The 19,693-nt window shown below is 40.7% G+C and overlaps 1 protein-coding gene across 4 annotated transcripts in view; it reads left to right on the top strand.

Annotated features, from left to right (window-relative positions):
* Positions 1-19,693, top strand: part of LOC120552194 (chloride channel protein 2-like) — a 90,663-nt gene that overhangs the window by 52,237 nt on the left and 18,733 nt on the right. For all 4 annotated transcript variants that reach the window (XM_039790011.1, XM_039790020.1, XM_039790001.1 and 1 more), the window contains 10 exons: positions 252-336; positions 4,234-4,335; positions 6,883-6,967; positions 8,097-8,252; positions 9,076-9,145; positions 10,536-10,646; positions 14,592-14,805; positions 15,153-15,286; positions 16,637-16,827; positions 17,299-17,398. In XM_039790011.1, the coding sequence (XP_039645945.1) occupies positions 252-336; positions 4,234-4,335; positions 6,883-6,967; positions 8,097-8,252; positions 9,076-9,145; positions 10,536-10,646; positions 14,592-14,805; positions 15,153-15,286; positions 16,637-16,827; positions 17,299-17,398 (1,248 nt within the window). The remainder of the gene's footprint in view (positions 1-251; positions 337-4,233; positions 4,336-6,882; positions 6,968-8,096; positions 8,253-9,075; positions 9,146-10,535; positions 10,647-14,591; positions 14,806-15,152; positions 15,287-16,636; positions 16,828-17,298; positions 17,399-19,693) is intronic.

Here is a 19,693-nt window from a genome sequence, read left to right as displayed (position 1 = left end):
CCCAAGTTTTTGACAACATTTTCTCCAGCCCTCTGTTATATTATACCTGTATTATGTTAGGTTAGGAGTCAGCACCTACACAATGAGCTGAACTTTTTGTTTACTTTGTCTGCTGTAACACTAGGTCAGTGCATTGCATCTGATTGCAAGAGCCCAAACATTGTCTTAGACCTTGTCTTATCATTTGGATGATTGTTTTGGCAGGGGTCTGTTCTTTTTCCTGACTCTTGCTGTACTTTTTCTTTCTCCAGAGACCGTCACAGCTCTTTTGAGAACCAGTTTCCGGCTAGACTTTCCATTTGGCCTCCAGGAGCTTCCTGCCTTCGGTGCCCTTGGGTGAGTCTTGACTGGTGATTGGTCAATTTCTGATTTCACAAATGCATACTGTATGGGCACGGGTTGGAAATATATTACAAAACCAAAAAAGGAAAGTAAAGTGAGCTATCAATTCAAAACCATCAAAGATTTTAACCATTAATTTACAATGTGTAAGAGCTTTATAATATAAATTATTAATAAATACTCCCTTATTAGAAAGTAGTCAAAACATTTGTTACCACACACTGGTACTAGAATGAACACAGGTTTGGTTTGCCATAAAAGTCCACAGAAACTTAAAATAAATTCAAACTTTTTTTGGCACATCTGGCTGTTCTGACAGGTAGTCCAATTTTTACCATGACTGCAGCAGAGATTCAGATATTATTCAGGAGCTGCACTCACTGTAGCTTGTGAAGGTATTACTTCAGCGTAGCTTGCGTGAGTCACCTAACATGGATAATTCAGCTGGCAACAGTTGCCAGAGCACTGAGGGATGTCTTATATCATCTTGCCTTAGCCTGAGGGCTGTGAACGAGACCAGGGGCTCCTGGAAAGAAACTGGTGGAGAGAAGGGAGGGGTGCTCTCTCTCCATCTCTCACTCTCTCTCAGATGAAAGTATATGCCTGTGTGTAACTGCGTAGGCTGCTCAAGAGAAGAAAATTCCTCTCTTATTTTCTTATCTTTCGTGCTTCATCTTTGCCTGTTTTTTTTTTTTTTTTATGTCCAGAGGTGTTAACATTCACTCCTACATCAGTGACTTGTATACAGTACACTTAAGTGCTTTGGCCCCAGTTTTACACTGTGCTATGTGAGACAGTGTGCCGGTGCATCCGTGTACTCTCCATCTTCCCCTGCCAATAGCTGTCAAGCAGGGAAAGTCTGTCAGTGTCTCAGACATCCCGGCCAGAAAGAGTTTGTTCTGTGCTTCATCTTTGAATACTCACACAGTATTCTACTTACTGTTTACACCTTTGGGCCTTAGAAGTGACCATCACTAGAACATGAGGGAGCTGAAATACACCCTGATTTCTACAAATGCATGCAGTGCAGTGATTATATAAGTGGGAGTGTCAATATACATATCTATAAAAAAATAAATCTTAATTTGTAATAACCATCCACTGACAGTATTGATGCAACTAATTCATTTCAATGCTTAAAAGCATTGACCTTAAAGTTGCCTGTGGACAAAGCTATGTTAACATTCAGTTTTTTTTCTGAGGTGTGACAAACATGTTTTCTTACCTTCCTCGTTAACAGTTGTACATTGTTTCTACATTTAGAAGCCTGCGTTGTTTACATCCATGTTTACTCTGGCTAACAACCTTCTTGTCCTTCACCTTTTGATGGCACAATGCTGTTTGCTGTCAAACAGTTGAATAGTGTCAAACTATCAGCAGCAATGTGTATCTCATCCCTTTTTACTGTATGTGTGCACATTTGTCCTCCTGCACATGGTCATAGAGTACTATATGAGATACAGTACAAACAAAACAGCGACGCTATTGGTTAAAAACTCTACAGGGTACAATTCCGGCGCAAAATGAACCTAGGGGTTAATAACACATGATAACCAAGTGGACCGTTAACTGGGATGTTTTCATGCTAATCAAATGTGACCAGTGTTAGCTCAAACCGCTAATTACCTTATAACGCTAGTTGTCGGGGCACGGGTAAAGTAAAAAGAAATCGCTATTTCTATACCACTAACAAGGCTCTAAATAGCACCACACTTCAACGGTAGCATAATGGGGGTCCCTACATGTAAACCAAAGCATTGAGAACTTTTGTAAGTGTATAGTACAGTTTATTAAAAAGACAGTTTAGAAAGACAGTACCGTTCACGTATACAGACGGGTGCCATCTTGGGAAAGCAGTCACGACCAGTCGAATGACGAACGCCCTGCTTGAGCTATGTTACTGGTTATTAACCCCTAGGTTCATTTTGCAATGGCAATATTCTGTATTTTTGTAAGTGCCAACAAATCCCATAAAAAGACAAAAATTAAACAATGATTTAGTCTGTCCATATACTGTATGTGTGACTATTTTCAGGCTTTTAATAGATGAAAAACTCAGTGACTTAGTACTGAAAATGGTTAAAAAAAAGACAATGTTGTGCACATCCATGTAGTGCTGGACAAAAAAGTAAATGTTCAAAAAATATTTAATAGTGCAGAATCGGGCACATAATGTTTCGGCCCAAAATTTTGCCTTCCTCAGGTGTATTTGATTATGATGTCCCATGACCCTTATCTCTTGTAAGTTGTGTGCCTGATTCTGCGCTATTAAATATTTTTTCGGAGCATTTAACTGTTGGACGGACTTTACCTTATTTGAACATTTAGTACTGAAAACGATCATCAGCCCTGATATTTATTTTGATCTGGTTTATTGCACCACACCCTGCAGTTCTTCAGTGTCTGCACCAGTCTGGCTGAGACACCTTTATCTGACCATACCCCAACCTTGCTTGACCTAAAATAGTTCAGTACCCGAACCCTGATTCTAATCTTTGCCGTAACTAGGGTTGGGTATCGTTTTTTTTTTTTTTCTATTCCGGTGCTAAATCGATACTTTTAAAACGGTGCCGGTGCCTGAACCGGTACTTTTCAATAAAGTTAAAAAAAAAAAGAAGAAGAAAAAAAATAAGTGTAGTAAACAACAGTCAGTGACTTGTTTATTGCTAAGGCCATGGTCAAAATTAAAGATTTAATAATAATGTAATAACTATAACAATAACAATAACGTATTTCACCAGTATATTGCTGTTGAACCCCAGATGGGAAAAGGGTATTTTACAATTACTGTGAATGCACCACGAGGCTACCTGTTTTAAGTGAATGCACCGTCTGTGTTGTTTAATTCCGACAATGGCAGCTGCAAGTGAACGCACCGTCTGTGTTGTTTAATTCCGACCACATAAACATAGTACTACTAGTACTACTACTGTATATCTATGAATTGCGATAACGGCAGCTGCTGCGCTGCAGAGCAGACGGTTACATCCCGCTGTTGAAGTCCTCCACAGTGAAATACAGTCACACTTTACACTGTTTAACGTTAGCTGTCAGCATTTTACCGGTGTTTAATCCAGCTGCTAGCTAAAGGTAGGCTAACGTTACATGCTGTCAGGTGTAGTGTAAAGTCAAGCACCGAAATGAGGCACCGAAACTTTCGTTCTTATTCGGTCTCGTTACTACCGTTTACGTCGGCACCGGTTCCCTATTGGCACCGAGTTTCGGTACCCAACCCTAGCCGTAACCCAAACAGGGTTTGGTACATTTGGTCCTTTTTAAGGCTACAATTACAAAGAACACAGAAAAGGCACATATGCAGTGTTTTTCTCAGCTGCAACACGGGGGAAAAGACTCCCTCATCATGTGCATGTTCATTAGGTTGTCTGCTTAGCCACCACCATACTTTGGTCTGTATGGGGACTTGAACCAACAACCCTCAAGTTTGAAGCCAACTCCCTACTGACTGGGCTACTGCCACGAATTACATTTGCACCTGACATCCATCTCCACTGGAGACTCATTACTTTTACATACTAGTTTTTATTGAACCCAAAGGCACTGTATGGAGGTGGTTTGAGAAAGAAAAATGTTAATAATTTATGATTTGGTTTGTTTAAGCTTGGACTCACTCATTTCATTCAGTTTCAATTTGATCACCCAGAATGCATTTTTATAGTAGAGTATAGTAGTATAGTTTTAAGTAGAAAAATGCCTCCAACTCTCCTCTCTTTCGTGTGTGTGTGTGTGTGTGTGTGTGTGTGTGTGTGTGTGTGTGTGTGTGTGTGTTTGTGTGTGTGTGTGTGTGTGTGTGTGTGTGTGTGTGTGTGTGTGTGTGTGTGTGTGTGTGTGTGTGTGTGTGTGTGTGTGTGTGTGTGCTCTCTCTCTCTGCAGTATTGCCTGTGGTTTTGGTGGGGCTTTGTTTGTCTACCTGAACGGAGTTATTGTCCGGTTCATCAAGAAACAGAAGGCCAACAATGGATTCCTCATGAAAAGGTAAGTCTAACCACTTGTGGAAAGTAACTATGTACATTTACTCAAGTACTGTACTTAAGTACATTTTTGAGGTACATGTCAGAGAGAATTGTACTTTTAACTCCTCTACATTTACCAGGGTATACCACAGGGTCTTAAAAGTATTTTAAAAAGCATTGAATTTGGCACCTGGGTAGCTCACCTGGTAGAGCGCGCATCCATTTACGGAGGTTTACTCCTCATTTCATTCCCCCTCTCTCTCTCTCTCCTCTTTCATGTATTCAGCTCTCCTATAAATAAAGGCCTAAAATGCCCAAAAAATCATCTTAAAAAAAAAAAAAAATGCATTGAATTTAACATTCTCAAAATAAGGCCTTAAAAGTATTGAATTTCATTGACAAAGGGCTTACTTTTTTTCTTGTTCTTTAGTAGGAATAAATAAATACCGTCAAATGTTTAAAATGTGTTGTGTGTATGTTACAATTTGCATGGTTTGGTGGGACTTGACTGTTACACTACAGTACGTGTAATTGCTTTACGACTTTGCCTGTGGAGTGTGTGCAAACTCTTGTGCGAATGAGTCCGTTGTGAGGAGTCAGTTGTCAAAAGACGTTTCATTTTACAAATTTCAAAATACAAGTGGGTTAAGCGTATTCCAGGCATCTTGTAAAACCGGCACCACGGCTACTGCTAGAAATACTGGAAAATGTGGCCAAGAGAGCTCTAGAAACACTTACTGACACACAGCGTGAGTGGATTGCTGCAATTTTTGATCCTAATCTACTGCATGCAATGCCTGTTGTTTAGTTTTTTTACCAGATTAGTGTAAACATACACACACACCTCACAAAGCTATTGTGTTTTAAATATTATATATAGTCATGAAAATAAAGGAAACGCATTGAATGAGAAGGTGTGTCCAAACGTTTGGCCTGTACTATATATAAAAAAAATAATTTTTTTTCCAAGAGCTTCAAATCCATGCTGATATTCATTATATCCTTCTAGGAGTGGAACAGTACACAGAAGTCACGGTTTGGTTCAGACATCACCATTTGGTACGAGTTTGGTACACTGGAGGGAAAAGCAAAACAAAAATGCAGAAGGCAATTTTCTTTTATTGTGCATGTCTCAGGCTGTACCACCTAGTGTCATACAGTCTCTCCCCTGAGCTAGCTGCAACAGCCTGAAGTGTGTAAAGTAAGCTGTAAACAGTAAACAATAACTACCCCACATCATCTCCAGATTCCATCTGTAACTTGTAAACAAAATAAGACAATCAGCTATAAAACTGAAAATACAGCATCTCAGTTCTCTGCAAAAAAAACAACTAAATTACCTGATTAATGCAACGTTATCACGACGTCTCCCTGCCAAACTTTTAAACTGACTTTGTTGATCTGAAATGAAGACAGATTCAGCAACTGCATGTCCTATTTCTTGCTTAAAATGTTTTCAGAAACATGTTTCAGTGAACTATTTTAGTACAATATGAGATCGTATTCTGAACAAGCCGCCATGACAGTCTGGCTTTGAATTTCCGGAGAAAACAAACCCATGTGACGCGTTAATTTTTTGGACAACAATACAGATTAGCGCCGCCTGCTGTTATGGAGACGTATTACGTCTCGTCTCTTTGGTGTGTTCTGAGGCACTTTTTGGACCAACTCGGGGAGATTGATCAGTCCGACTGGCTTTTCTGCCGACGGTTGGCCGTCTGGTTTTTTGCCTGTGTAACCGCCTTAAAGGAACAAGGTGTCTGTCCCAACTAATGTTACGGTTCAGAGCTGCGACGCTGGAAACGTAACACTAATCTACAACAGCAGTCTGTGTCTAATATAACGTAATTTACACTGATTTAAGTGTTCTTTTTATTTTTGCTTGTTCTCTGAGGGATGGCGTCGGCTATGCATTAGCATGTTAGATGTACTTCCACTCACATACCCAACAACTGCTGAACAACGCCGACACAGTCCTCGTCTTATCCACCACTCTCTCGCCTGTACTACTGGAACTGACTGGGAAACCAAAGTTTTCCCAAACTTGCGATCTTAAAGAGGCCGGCGGGTCCTCTAATTCTTGTGGGTCGCCACCACTCGCCATACTCGTCGTTAGTGCTGCTATCTCTGACTCACTAAAACTGCATACATAGGCGGAGCTCGGCTACATAGGCAGCGCGCCAATCAGAGCTTCAGATCTAAGGCGGGGCTACAGATTAGGTGTCCCTAAAGAACCCGTGTATCTAACAGTAGTTCCGCATTACATTAGTTCTGCAAGTTTTATTTATTTTTATACTGTGTATTCTCCGTGTAAATTCATACACCCAACCGTTTCGGTTCAATACGAATACATTTACCGTTCCACCCCTATATCCTTCATAGTTTTGCCAGTATGGCCGTGAAGTTGGTTTTACATTTCATTCTAGTACTATTAAAATGGTCTTCAAAAGTCTTAGTGGTACCCTGGTTTACTTGTGTGCTGTAGTTACTTGATTAGGTTTTTCATACAAAACAATATGATACGATATTAGTTGTATTTTTTATTTTCTATCTTGTTTTTCTTTCTCAGACATCTGCTGTATCCAGCACTGGTCACTTTACTTATTTCTACACTCACATTTCCCCCTGGCTTTGGACAATTTATGGCTGGAAAGGTAGGTTCTACACCCCCACACAGCACATACTATTTTGTTTTACACACGCTGCACTGCAGCCATAACTGTAATACAAAATAATGTGGAAGGAAGCCTGTGGCAGTATAGGCCTGTAGACATAATATATCTGCCATGTATTGCACCAAAACACAATGTCTCTAACTCTGAATTCAACACAACAAATGAACTCCTCTAACCTTTGATGTCTTGACTTATGCTTCAAAATGATTTAGATTCCCTACATGATAGAATGTTTTGGTTGTGGTCTTTATGCAACTTTACAGAGCAGCCATGTAATCAAAGCATTTTAGATCATTGTATTGTTTTATAACAGCCTGATACCATTCATGTCTGTGATTGTTTTTATAATTTTCACAACACAGGTTAAAATGTGCTTCTTGGTGTTTGTGTGCATCATCTGTGTACACGGGAAACTTAGTTGAGCATCTTTAAGCTCCTAGGAGGACTCGTGTGTGTGTGTGTGTGTGTGTGTGTGTGTGTGTGTGTGTGTGTGTGTGTGTGTGTGTGTGTGTGTGTGTGTGTGTGTGTGTGTGTGTGTGTGTGTGTGTGTGTGTTCTCTTCAATTTCACCCCCTTCATCCGTCTAATTATCCGATTGGAAAAGGAATATTGTGTGCATCCTCAGGCATACTGAGACACACACACACACACTTACCATTTGTCAGTTTTGGTTCCTAATAGGCGGGTAAGTCAGGCTTCTGAAGCTCTAAATGTGCCTAGACTGATCGACTCCCCTTAAAGACCATCTCTGGGGAGCACACTCCAAATTCTGTATCTTAAATCCCTCTGTCTTGCTGTCATACTCCACAGTCATCATTTCTCTGGGAATGAGCGACATTATCACCACCAGTGTCTCCAGCTGTCCCAGCTTTTGCAGCAGATACATTTGTCGTCTTACACTCAATGCCTGCTATCTTAAATATTCAGTGAAAGTGATCGTAAAATACTGTAACAGTTCTCAGGGTCAAAGTCATATTTAGATAATCAATAAATTGTATGTTATTGGTTGTAATTTCTTTAGCAAAATAAGAAAAATAAGAAAATACATTTTACCAAACAGCCCAACCATGTTTGCATATATTGATGATGTCACTTCCTGTGGCCTTTAGCTGAACATGATGGAGACTATGGAGGCATTACTGGACAACCGGACGTGGGCTAAACAGGGCATCGCTGAGGAGGCTGAACACATGGGACACTCTGAAGCCTGGATAATCCCGCAGGTCAACGTCTTCGTCACCCTGGGCCTCTTTACTTTCATGAAGGTAGGAGAGAAAACCTAATTAGGGTAACTCATGTCAGTAAATTCATACAAAATACTGTCCATGCTCTCATTGTAAAAATGTGTCGCCCAGCCTTGTGTTCTGCCAAGTGTTCAGATTGAGCTTGATGCAACATTTTGCCTCACATCACTCACAATTTTTTATTTACTCCATTGAAGTCTTAAAACCTTAAAATAAGTGTGAAGTTTTCTTGAAAGTTAATGGTGAAATGCTGATCATGACCTAAAAATTAGCTTAGTCAGTGTTGTCAATGTCCAACGTCAAAGATATAATGATGGATCATATATTTACTGTAGAATTGATCAATACACTGGCTGTGCAGTTTAAACTGAATTTTAATGAGACATCTAATCTAACATCTATAACGAGTCCACAGTAGTATGTGTGGTTATTTTTGATCATTATAGTTTTAATACAGTCTAATCAATTAGTGCAGCCTTTTCTTCCACAAAAATGAGCATGCCGGCCTTTTAATAGTTATATCTGTGCAAGCTTAAATTTAGGTGCACACACACCTTACGATAATGCTCACACATTGTCAGGGGTGACATTTGTCTTTTGGTTTTTCATTCCTAATTAGCAGTCTCTTCCGCTTGCCTTGCACAGTGTCGGCCAATCGGCAGAGCCCGCTCATTACCCAGGCTTCATTTCAGGGTCTTTGTCATATGAAGAGTGAAAGGGACAGCTCAATCTAACCTCAGCAATAAGCTCTGCATGGCCACCTCCTCATCGCTGGTAGAGGATTCACCCCGTTCTTTCTTTTCATGTCTTCTCTTTCTTTATCTCCCTCTTTTTTATCTCTTAGTTCTGGATGTCTGCCCTGGCCACCACCATGCCAGTGCCCTACGGATCCTTCATGCCAGTATTTGTCATTGGTAAGAAGCAACTAGCCCTGTGCGTGTGACTTTGTGTATTTGTGTGTGAAGGTAATTCTTGCTGAGAGTTGCATGAGAAGATAGATGCCACTTAATTGATATGAGAAAGAAAGCATATTTCCCAATATATTGAACCATTCTTACAATTGAACTCAGAGTTTATTAAAGGTGCAATATGTAATACTGACAGCTAGCTTAAAATTTTTACTGCAGTCCAAATTGAAAATACTGGAGAGAGTTGTATCCCCCGGCCCCTCCTCCCCAGACTCAAAGTTCACGTTGGTTGCCAGGTTTAGAACGCAGCATCCAACAATGTCAGTGTCAGCTAGATGCTAGTCTCACATAGCCAGACATTACTCCACAGCTCAGCGGAGTAGCTAATGTTAGATGCTGGCTATATTGATAATGATCATAAAAGGCCGTGCTCACCGGAGCATTGTACCCGACTGACAGCCACCCTTTCTCGGCTTAAAATTACAGCAAGAACACTAAAAACACCATAAACTCATGGTCTTCTCTACCTGATTTACAGCCACCCTTTCTTGGCTTAAAATTACTCACAGTTTGTCTGCTAAAAAGGATATTTATATCTGTAAAGGATATTTGCCATTTGTGTAACGAGAATTTACGAATAAAAGGCACCCTTTCAGGTTCCCGGTCCATATTCCAAAAGAAGGATCCAAGAGAAAAAAGCATTAGTGAGCAGCTGACAGAATTAGGGCTACCGCTGGCTGAAAATACTGGTAAGGTGATTGGATAAACCATCTGTCTATCGCCACCTAAACCCGCCTCAAAACCAACGCTGATTGGCCCGGTCGTTTGGCAAACGGCTCCAAATTTTCTCTATCTTATGATGCCAGACTGATCTGCGAGTGGAAAACTGGAGCTCGCGAGATCAGGACGGTCTCACGAGGCTAATATCTAGCAACCCAGGCCGGGCTGTCAAAATGGGCAGAGAAACAACACACAGGCCGATACACAAACAGAAATTCCGTCACGGAACGGAAATTTCAAAGGAGAAATTGCTGTCATTAGCATTGTTGTCAGAAAAGATAGTTTTTCAACTTAGCATGTTTCCTTAATATCTGATGACATATTGTGATTTTTGGATTTAATACAGTAAATATATTACATATTGCACCTTTAAAGACTCTATTACATCACCACTCTGCAGTGTTATTTCTTTGTAAATTGTTTTTATCTTCAAACATCTAGCTAGTTGGTGTGAGAAATAACAGAGACAGAAAAGTCATTTTTACTTTATCTGAGTGATAATATACACCTATGCAATGCAGTATATGCTATGCATAGAATACAAAAGTGTTAGTTATTGTTCCCAGTATTAAGCCCAGTAATAATTACAGTCTCTGTGTCTTTGTGCATGTGTCAGGGGCAGGTTTTGGTCGTCTGGTTGGAGAAGGCATGGCAACCTGGTTCCCAGATGGCATTCACACAAATGGCACCAGCTACCCCATAGTGCCAGGAGGCTACGCTGCCGTGGGTAAGTTAAACACACAATCATGGCACCTATCGCTCTCTACATTCTCACTTTCATAACTACTCCTCTGTGTCTTTTCTAATGTTTTTGATTCATTTAGATTCAAATCATTAATATTGGGGGTTGTGGCAGTTTTGAGACCTGCACAAAAATATTTTTCATTCACAACCAACTTGGCTGCTTTTAAGCGATTCAATCTTTTCAACATGGTAACTGTGCACGCATTTGATTCTACATCTCATTAGCTTTCTGTGAGGCATCAGTGCTTCTACTTCAGTAAAATATTTTATGAAAATGAATCAAGATAAATATTCCCTACAGCCCATTGCTTCAATGTACAGCTTCAAGTTAAGACTCTAAAGGGACCATGATTAAACAGACAGACCGAATCTAATACATTTAAAAGCTCCCCGGACAAGACTTATCAAAATGGAAAAAGAATTGGCTTCAAAACAGCTCAGACACCAGCTGACAAAACAACAAACTTTCACATCTCATAGTGCTGCTGGCAAGTGTTCATGTCCCACTTAAACGTTTTGGAAGTTGAAAATGCAACTTGTTGCATAATAGCCTCGTCATTACTTTGCTTTCACGTTAGTTACGTGAATCACTGCTTGATTGAACTGTATTCGACAAAAAAATCCAGTGTGATGCACTTAATTTAATTAACAAATAATAATATAAAAATATTAGTGCTGTCAGTTAAACGCGTTATTAACGGCATTAACGCAAACCCATTTTAATGGCGTAAATCTTTTTATCATGAGATTAACGTTCTTTTTGGCCTAGCAAACTTTGTAATTTTTTTCACATGCTGTTGCAACAACTAGTAACGTTAGAAAAACTACAACAGCAGACCGGATCTAGCTAAACAAAACAACAGGCACGCCGCACACACTTGTTTGGGCTTGCGAGCCGGCCAAAGAGTAGTAGGCTAACATTACGTTTTGAGTGGATGGCGAGCGACAGATGCTGAAATGGATGCCAATAAGATTCTGAATGGTAAATTTACTTTTAAAAAGTTGCCAAATGGTTCCATTGACAAGACCAAAGTGATCTGTGTGTTTTGTCGTTGTGAACTGAGCTTGCATTGATGGTTAAGTAAGGGGTACTCACAAGGTGGAACATGCAAACAATCAGACAGGGCTACTGTTCTTATTCTTTGTATTCATTGTTATGAACAAAAAACACGTTATATTGATGTTTTTGGCCTATGACAGAACAAATATGTTATGTACTTGCAAACAACAGCTGTCCCTTCATAACCACGTCACTTCCATCCCTAATGAAGTTGCGTGTCTAATGAGATGCATTGTTGTGAGTCCTTCCACTGTGCTACTTGTTGACAGCCATGCTGATTATGCCACTGCTTCAGGTTTGTGACGGCTGTTTTTCTGAGCTACTGATGTTGTGGTGCACTGTAGCTGATGACTCAGCCCTATACAAGCCTTTTTTTCATCTCACAGCGGAGCTCACTTTAAGGACTACATGTTAGGATGGGCAGAGGGAACAGTAGCATTTACGTGAGGAGGAAACACAGGCAAGAAATGTAGACTCTCTCACCCACCATCTGTTTCTCTCTGCTCTCCTCTCTCTTTTCACTTTATTTTAATGCTTTCAGTTTCTACTATTTTTTTATCATCTCATTTATTGGATTGAACTCCATCCATTTTCTCTGTTGAGCAGCAAAGGCTCATTCTGCCCTATGCTGCTCTGTCTCTGCTAACTGCCAACAATGCTAAAACTACCCGATCGTGTAAATACATGCTGCATAACATCAGAAGGATACGTCCCCTTCTAATGCAGAAGGCGGCTCAGGTTCTGGTTCAGGCTCTAGTCATCTCACGTCTAGACTACTGGAACTTCCTCCTGGCTGGCTTGACTGCATGTGCCAGCCGGCCCCTGCAGGTCATCCAGAACGCAGCAGCTCGATTTGTCTTCAACCTCCCCAAGTTCTCTCACACTACACCCCTCCTCCGCTCTCTTCACTTTACTCCCCGCATCCGCAAAAAGCAACACTACTACTTGCATACAGGGCCACTAACGGATCAGCCCCATCTTACATCCAGGACATGGTCAAACCCTATACCCCAACCCGCCCACTCCGCTCTGCATCAGCTAACCTGCTTGCTGCCCCCTCACAGCGAGGGATAACTAATCACTCAACGAATTCCCGACTGTTTGCTGTCCTGGCTCCCAAATGGTGGAATGAGCTCCCTATTGACATCAGGATGGCCAAAAGCCTATGCGTCTTCCGCCGTCTGCTTTGATGCACCTTTTATATTGCTCTTTTCACAACACTTTATTGAGGTAAAATATTGAGGTTCCCTTTTGAATAAATTAATTTTCACCTTATGGGCGTATAAGAGAATATTTTGTACAGGACTTGACTTAATTTACTTATAGTTAGGTTCCATTACTGTGAAGAGGTAATATCAGAATGCGATTTATTTTTAATCTGAGACATAGGGCCCTATTTTAACGATCTGAAACGCAAGTATGAAACGCAAAACGCAAGTAGCTTTGTGGGCGGATCTCGGCTGCTGTTGCTATTTTACCGGCGGGATAAATGACTCTTACACGCCAGCGGGAGCTGTCCGGGATGCGGCAAAGTAACAAATGCCCGTCTTAGCCGGGTGGAGATGTTGCTGCTCCTCTTGGGCGCATCTCCTAAAGTCTGGAGAGGATTGCTGCAGCCATGGAGCGTGGGCCTCCAAACGCACCACCTGCACCTGTTGTGCCCCTTCCTCCTCCCCCAACTCCATCTCCTCCAATTCCTCTAATATTTTCTCATTTATGTCATCAACACATCCATGATTCATGGAAATGTTGTGTAAAACACAACAAGCCACAAAGAATGCTGCGACTTGTTGAGGACTGTACTGTAAAGTGCCTCCTGATCTCTCCAAACACCTGAAGCGCATTTTCAGTAATATTTTTCCTTGTAATTATGTATGGTTTGCAAAAAATGGGAACTGCTGCGTCGATTTAGATGAGAGAAGCAAATTGTATGCGCGTTGTGCGCACGCTACATTACAGCCAAGCATGCGCCCCTAAAATAGCATCTGAATAACGCTCTACTCACTTTAGACTAGGTTTTTCCTGGTCAGTGGCGGAATTTTATTCTGAAACTGCAAAATAGCACCAGAGAACGTTTGTGCCAGAACACGCCTCCTCTTCTCGCTGAACCGCCCCCTGCAGCGCAAATACATTCCCTAATTTACCGGCGTGCTTCTGTGGAGGGAAAAGTCCGCTGTGTGTCGGGTGCAAAATAGGAATGATACATGCGTCGGTGTACAAAGGCAATTGCGCTGAGTGCAAGATAGGGCCCATAATGTGTTTTGAGTACTCTTGGCACTATTCGATTATTGAAACAGGCATTAGCAGATCTGGTGGGAGTGAGGTTTAAAAGTGAGGAATATCAGCAACTAGTCAAGATCTTGATTCATTGATATTGTTTAACATTCTATCTATTATATATGGGATAGTAAAACTTTTGCCTTTTGCCTTTTGAAATCATGGTAATGTTTGTTTTTTTCAATTTGATGAATGATGCTCCTGAAACCCCCTCAAGGCTGATGGGTTGGTAGCGTTGCATTTCCCCCTACTCATTTCCTGCTTCTCCTTCTCCATAAACAACATGAAATCAAATATTACCGTCACTCTCTCACTCACTCTACCACACACTCCCCACGCACACCCACATGGCGACCCAGCTATTCTTTTAAAGAGATCCATCCACACACCAACGAACAACTATAACTTTCAGGCCACTTCCATAGGCTACGGTGAAAGCTCTGTGTGGAGCCTCCGCAGAACCAAAAATCAAGCTTGAAGGACCCCCTTTATTTAGCACTAGACCCCACCTTGAAAACCACTGATCTAAATAATTGCATCTCTGCCATGCTTCTGTTATTTTGCTCACCCTGTGCTCTTCCCCACCCAAAGGTGCGGCGGCCTTGTCGGGAGCGGTCAGCCACTCGGTTTCCACCGCAGTCATCGTGTTCGAGATGACCGGCCAGATCACCCACATCCTGCCAATTATTATAGCAGTGATCCTGGCCAACGTCGTGGCGCAGTCCCTTTCGCCCTCTCTCTATGACTCACTCATCAAGATCAAGAAGCTGCCCTACCTCCCAGAGCTGGGCTGGGGACACCACGAGTACGTACAGTGAAACATGCTGGAGAGACACAAGCAAACCATTACCATCACAACCACCATCACTCATAACATTACATATATTGTGTTGTTTCAGAACAATCTTTATACAAATTATACCTAACTGACTAAGTGGCATGAACATTTTTCAGAAAAGTTATCGCCAAAGCATTACCGTCACTGTCAATTTGCAGTGTAGAGTATATGTTCAGACTATTCATGAAAATATTTGATTCTTTAATGGATCCAGCCTTCTTCTACTTCTCACCTTTTTTTTTTAAATGACCTATCTCTTTATTTCCTTTTAACTACTTCAAACATTCCTCTCACCTTCCCTTTTCTGCTTTTAGAAAGTATGATATTCACGTGGAGGACATGATGGAGCGGGACGTGCGGTACATCACACTCAACTGCAGCTACAGAGACCTGCATAATGTGCTACTGAAGGGTCACCTCAAGACTGTGGCACTAGTAGAATCAGCTGGTGAGACACAAACACATGCCCATGCTGTTCAGAGGGGAAAGTATTACTACTTATAGTAACTCGCTACACTTTCCCTCCTGATACTGTTAGTTCTATTTACACTATATTATCATCAGCACATTGTTGTGGTTTTCTGTCCCACAACTCTGTTCTTATCAACCGTGCCAGCTGTTTATAGTAAAAAAAAGCTTTATTACTACTACTACTACGAAGACTACTTAGTGGTGCTAAACAACCAGATATTTCCCTTTGGAGTTGGTGAAGACCAAAGAAGAGCTTAAAGGAGAGTGAATATTGACATTTACATTTGCCAGGTGCAGAACCAAATGTTTTCATCAAAACAGCTTTATAAGGTCATAGTATGTCAATGTTGAGTCTACAGCTTGTTTCCCGGCCCAAGGTGGCCATAAAATATCTAATGATGCAACTTAATCCCCCGAAATAAAGTTGTTTTTAGTTATTCAGGAAAGCAGTCAGTGCTTCACTTTTTCAACAATAAGTGTCTAGTGCTTAATGTGTGATATTATATACTGTACTGTAGTTTTAATGTTTTACAATAGGAAAAAGTAGAAAGTAGTATATTGTTCCAAGTAATCACCAGACAGTGTGAAAACAACAATACAAAAATAATTGTGTTACAGTAGTATACCATGTGAGTGAATACTGTGTGCTGATCTTTGTGTCTGTTGTAATATTGATGTCTGTGTTCGATGTTGCAGATGTTGTTTGGACAGAAAACTAATCCCATCGACCTCGGTGGCATGCTCATTAAAGTGATTGATTGATTGACAATTTTTTTCTGGGGACAGCTTGCTGATGCCACTGAACTCGCCACCTCACTGAAGTGCAAATTTGGTATTCCAACGCTGTCTCAATTATGCAATCGTGAAGGAACAATTAGCTGCAGCATTTAACCAAATACATAATCAGCACGTACTGTCACAAAGGCAATTACTTAAAGCAAGCAAGCTGCTACCCACACACCCACCGCACACATACGTGCACTAGTTAATACTGCATTCTGGGGCTCTTGTTATGTAACTCAGCTGAGCTCTTTGCAGTGCTGCAACATTTGGAATCTCCTGCAGTGTTACTCTTCCCTCCGAAAACACGTTTTACGGTCTCTTCTCATCGTCCTTGGCCTTCCCTATTTCCTTCCTTCTTCTTACCTCCCATATCTTCTCAATCTCTATACCTATATCATCCACAAAAACTCTCTACACCCTTCCTTTCTCTTCCACTTTCTTCCGTCCCCCTCTTCTTCTTCTTCTTCTTCTTCTTCTTCTTCTTCTTTTTCTTCTTCTTCTTCTTCTTCTTCTTCTCAACTCCTTTCTCTGTCTCGTCTCCCAGAGTCCATGATCCTGTTGGGCTCCATCGAGCGCGCCCAGCTCCAGGAGCTGCTCTCCCTGCAGCTCGGCCGCCCCTTACGATTAGTGAACATCAGGGAAGGAGCCGTCGAGGATAAGAAACGCCTGTCGGTCGTGTCAAACGACAGCAGCGAGAACAGCAGCCACCGGGCCAGTCAGGAGGTCCGCTTTCAGGTCAGAGGACACAGTGGACAGAGCTTGTCAAAAATGTTTCCAGCCATTCAAAGCTTTCTCGTTTCTTCAGTTGTTATTTACAATGTCACATGAGGCATATAGAGGTATGTAGGTACGTATGTGTAGGTATGTAGATCTTTTAAAAGACATGTTTATGATGAAAGTAGTTCTGCATCTGGTTGTACGTTTGCCCTCTTATGGACATAATGGGCCAAAACAGATATTTGAATAATTCAAACCTATGTGTTTGTGTATGTGTTTTTTAAGAACAATATTCAAACGCCATTTCTGGCCAGTTTCGACAGCCCTAATATGTATTGATTGATCAGATGAGATGAAGATAAATAGGAAGAGCCTCCTGTGTGTGCACTAGTCGTTTGCCTTCCTCGCTTACACTTTTCTTCTTGTGCGCTGATTTGTTGCTTGCGTGTCTGCGTGTGCGCGTGTGTGCATGCGTGTGCGTGCGTGCAGATCTCTACTGAGGACTCATCCTTAAGCCCTACTCGTCCAGTCCCTCAGAAGCCTCTCAAACCTGCACTGAAGAGATCCTCTGTGGTGGAGCAACCCACCGGTAAGAAACACACACTTACCCCCACACACACCCATGAGAGAGAGTTTTTAAACACTAGAGGCAATCAAAAAGGAATTTATTATTCTCTCTCTCTCTCTCTCTCTCTCTCTCTCTCTCTCTCTCTCTCTCTCTCTCTTATTGAATACGACTGTCTTAATTGAAAAAAGACCAAAACAATCTGTTTGCCCAATTTTACTGATTCTCAACACAGTACATATTTGTGTCATTTTGTGTCGTTACGTAATAACTAAAACTAGAATGATAATAATGACTATAATGCATTATTGGTCAGTGTATCATATCATGGTCATTCAATTTTCATTTCAAAAAAAGGTATTAAAAAAATTTTCGTTTTAAAATACAAAATTTTAAAATTGAAATACAAGGCGTTTTCTCCTTTTCATGGTCAAAAGGTGATGAGAGAAATTTTAAATATGCTTTGATTTTCATTTCCTATTTAATATAACAAAAAATAAAATCACCAGAAAACAGAAATGAAAAAAGGCCTGTTTTTTATATTCTGAGACCGGATGTTGTCATTTCCAAGGCAACAGCGCCAGTGTACCAGTGTTGCTTTCACCACATGCTAAAAGGACTTTGGATTCCTACTCTGATGTGATTTTAGACATGGCGAAAAAAAAGGCCTGTCATGTGCAGAAATCTCTGTGCGCATATATGGGAAGTGGGGATGCAAGAGGATTTTCTGCAAGAAATGTGAGGAGATTTTGCACTGAAAATGGCTCAAACATGATGTGACCATAGACTGTATGGACTCATCTGACACCACATTGAAGTTAGCTTCTGCTTCGCAGCGTCTGATTCTGCAGTTGAGGGAAACTTGTACCCCAACTTCCTGAGCTACTGATCCTCTGTTTTTTTGCACCACTTTACATACATATACATAAATATGGCTATGAAATACATCTTGAAATGAATAAATGAGGCAATACATATGAAGATATTTTTATATATATTTTTATTTATTTCAGTGATCTTTATTTTATATGTAACGTTAACATTTATTTACCTATTTGCACGTTATATTTAAATTAAGTTTGGTTATCTTACAGATTCAGACTAAACGCAACTAGCTAGCCTCCCTGGCACAGTGCATCAAACCAAAGGAAATAAAACCTTAATACACCCATGAATAAAACACAAGCTCGGCAGATTCGTCTGATACCCAGCTAGTTCCAAAGCATAGACTGTAAATATTAATATTAACAGTATAGATGTTCCAAAGTCATTTCAGCATGTGCTGAAAGCAACACTGGTACACTGGCGCTGTTGCATTTGAAATGACATCCGGTCTCTGAATATGAAAAATCTGGCCTTTTTCATTTCTATTTTGTGGTGATTTTATTTTTTGTTATATGAAAAAGAAAATGAATATCAAAGCATATTTGTAAATATGTCTCATCCCCTTTTGACCAGGAAAAGGAAAAAAAGCCCTGTATTTCAATTTCAAATTTTGTATTTTAAAACAAAAATCATCATTTCTTTTTTACGAATGACCGAAATCATACACTGACCGTTATTGGTCCGTGTACTTTTTCGTTCATTCGATTTTCATTTCATAAACAGGTATTATAAAACAAAAAACAAATGGTTATTTGATTTTCATTTTAAAATACATTTGAAATTGAAATACAAGGCGTTTTTTCCTTTTCATGGTCAAAAGGGGATGGGAGAAATTTAATGTGATTTTCATTTCCTATTTCATATAACAAAAATAAAATCACTCGGAAATAGAAATGAAAAAAGGCTTGTTTTTTTATATTCAGAGACCGGATGTTGTCATTTCCAAGGCAACAGCGCCAGCGTAGCCTGCCTACCAGTGTTGCTTTCAGCCATTCAGCCCAGGCTAAAATTACTTTGGAAACCTATACTCTTGATAATGCTTGGGGGGAATTTTATTTCATAATGTCACATTTATTTATTACCCTCTCTCCCTGCCTTCCTCTGACTCTCTGTCTCTTATTTAATCTCTTCACACTAATGTGGACACATATTTTCTTATTTATAGTCTTCACAGAGCCAGTACCTCAGAGGTCACCATATCTGACAAGTAGCGGGCGTAGACAACTTCGCCCGAAGAGCTGAGAAAACAGAATTTCAGTTCACGGCTGTAACGTTACCGTTATATTACCGTTACCAATCCCAGCAAACTTTCTGTTGCTGCCGTTAAGCTTGCTGATCTGGCAGAGAGTCACTGGCAGTACGGGATCAGATCATGGGGATCAGACCTCCGGTGCTGGGTCTAATATTCTAATATTAGCTGCGTTTGTTTGTGGT

This window comes from Perca fluviatilis, chromosome 2 (genome assembly GCF_010015445.1).
Source record: "Perca fluviatilis chromosome 2, GENO_Pfluv_1.0, whole genome shotgun sequence".
In the NCBI taxonomy this organism is placed as follows: domain Eukaryota; kingdom Metazoa; phylum Chordata; class Actinopteri; order Perciformes; family Percidae; genus Perca; species Perca fluviatilis.
Note: the sequence above shows the minus strand (reverse complement) of the source record. Positions and strands in the feature narration are given on the sequence as shown.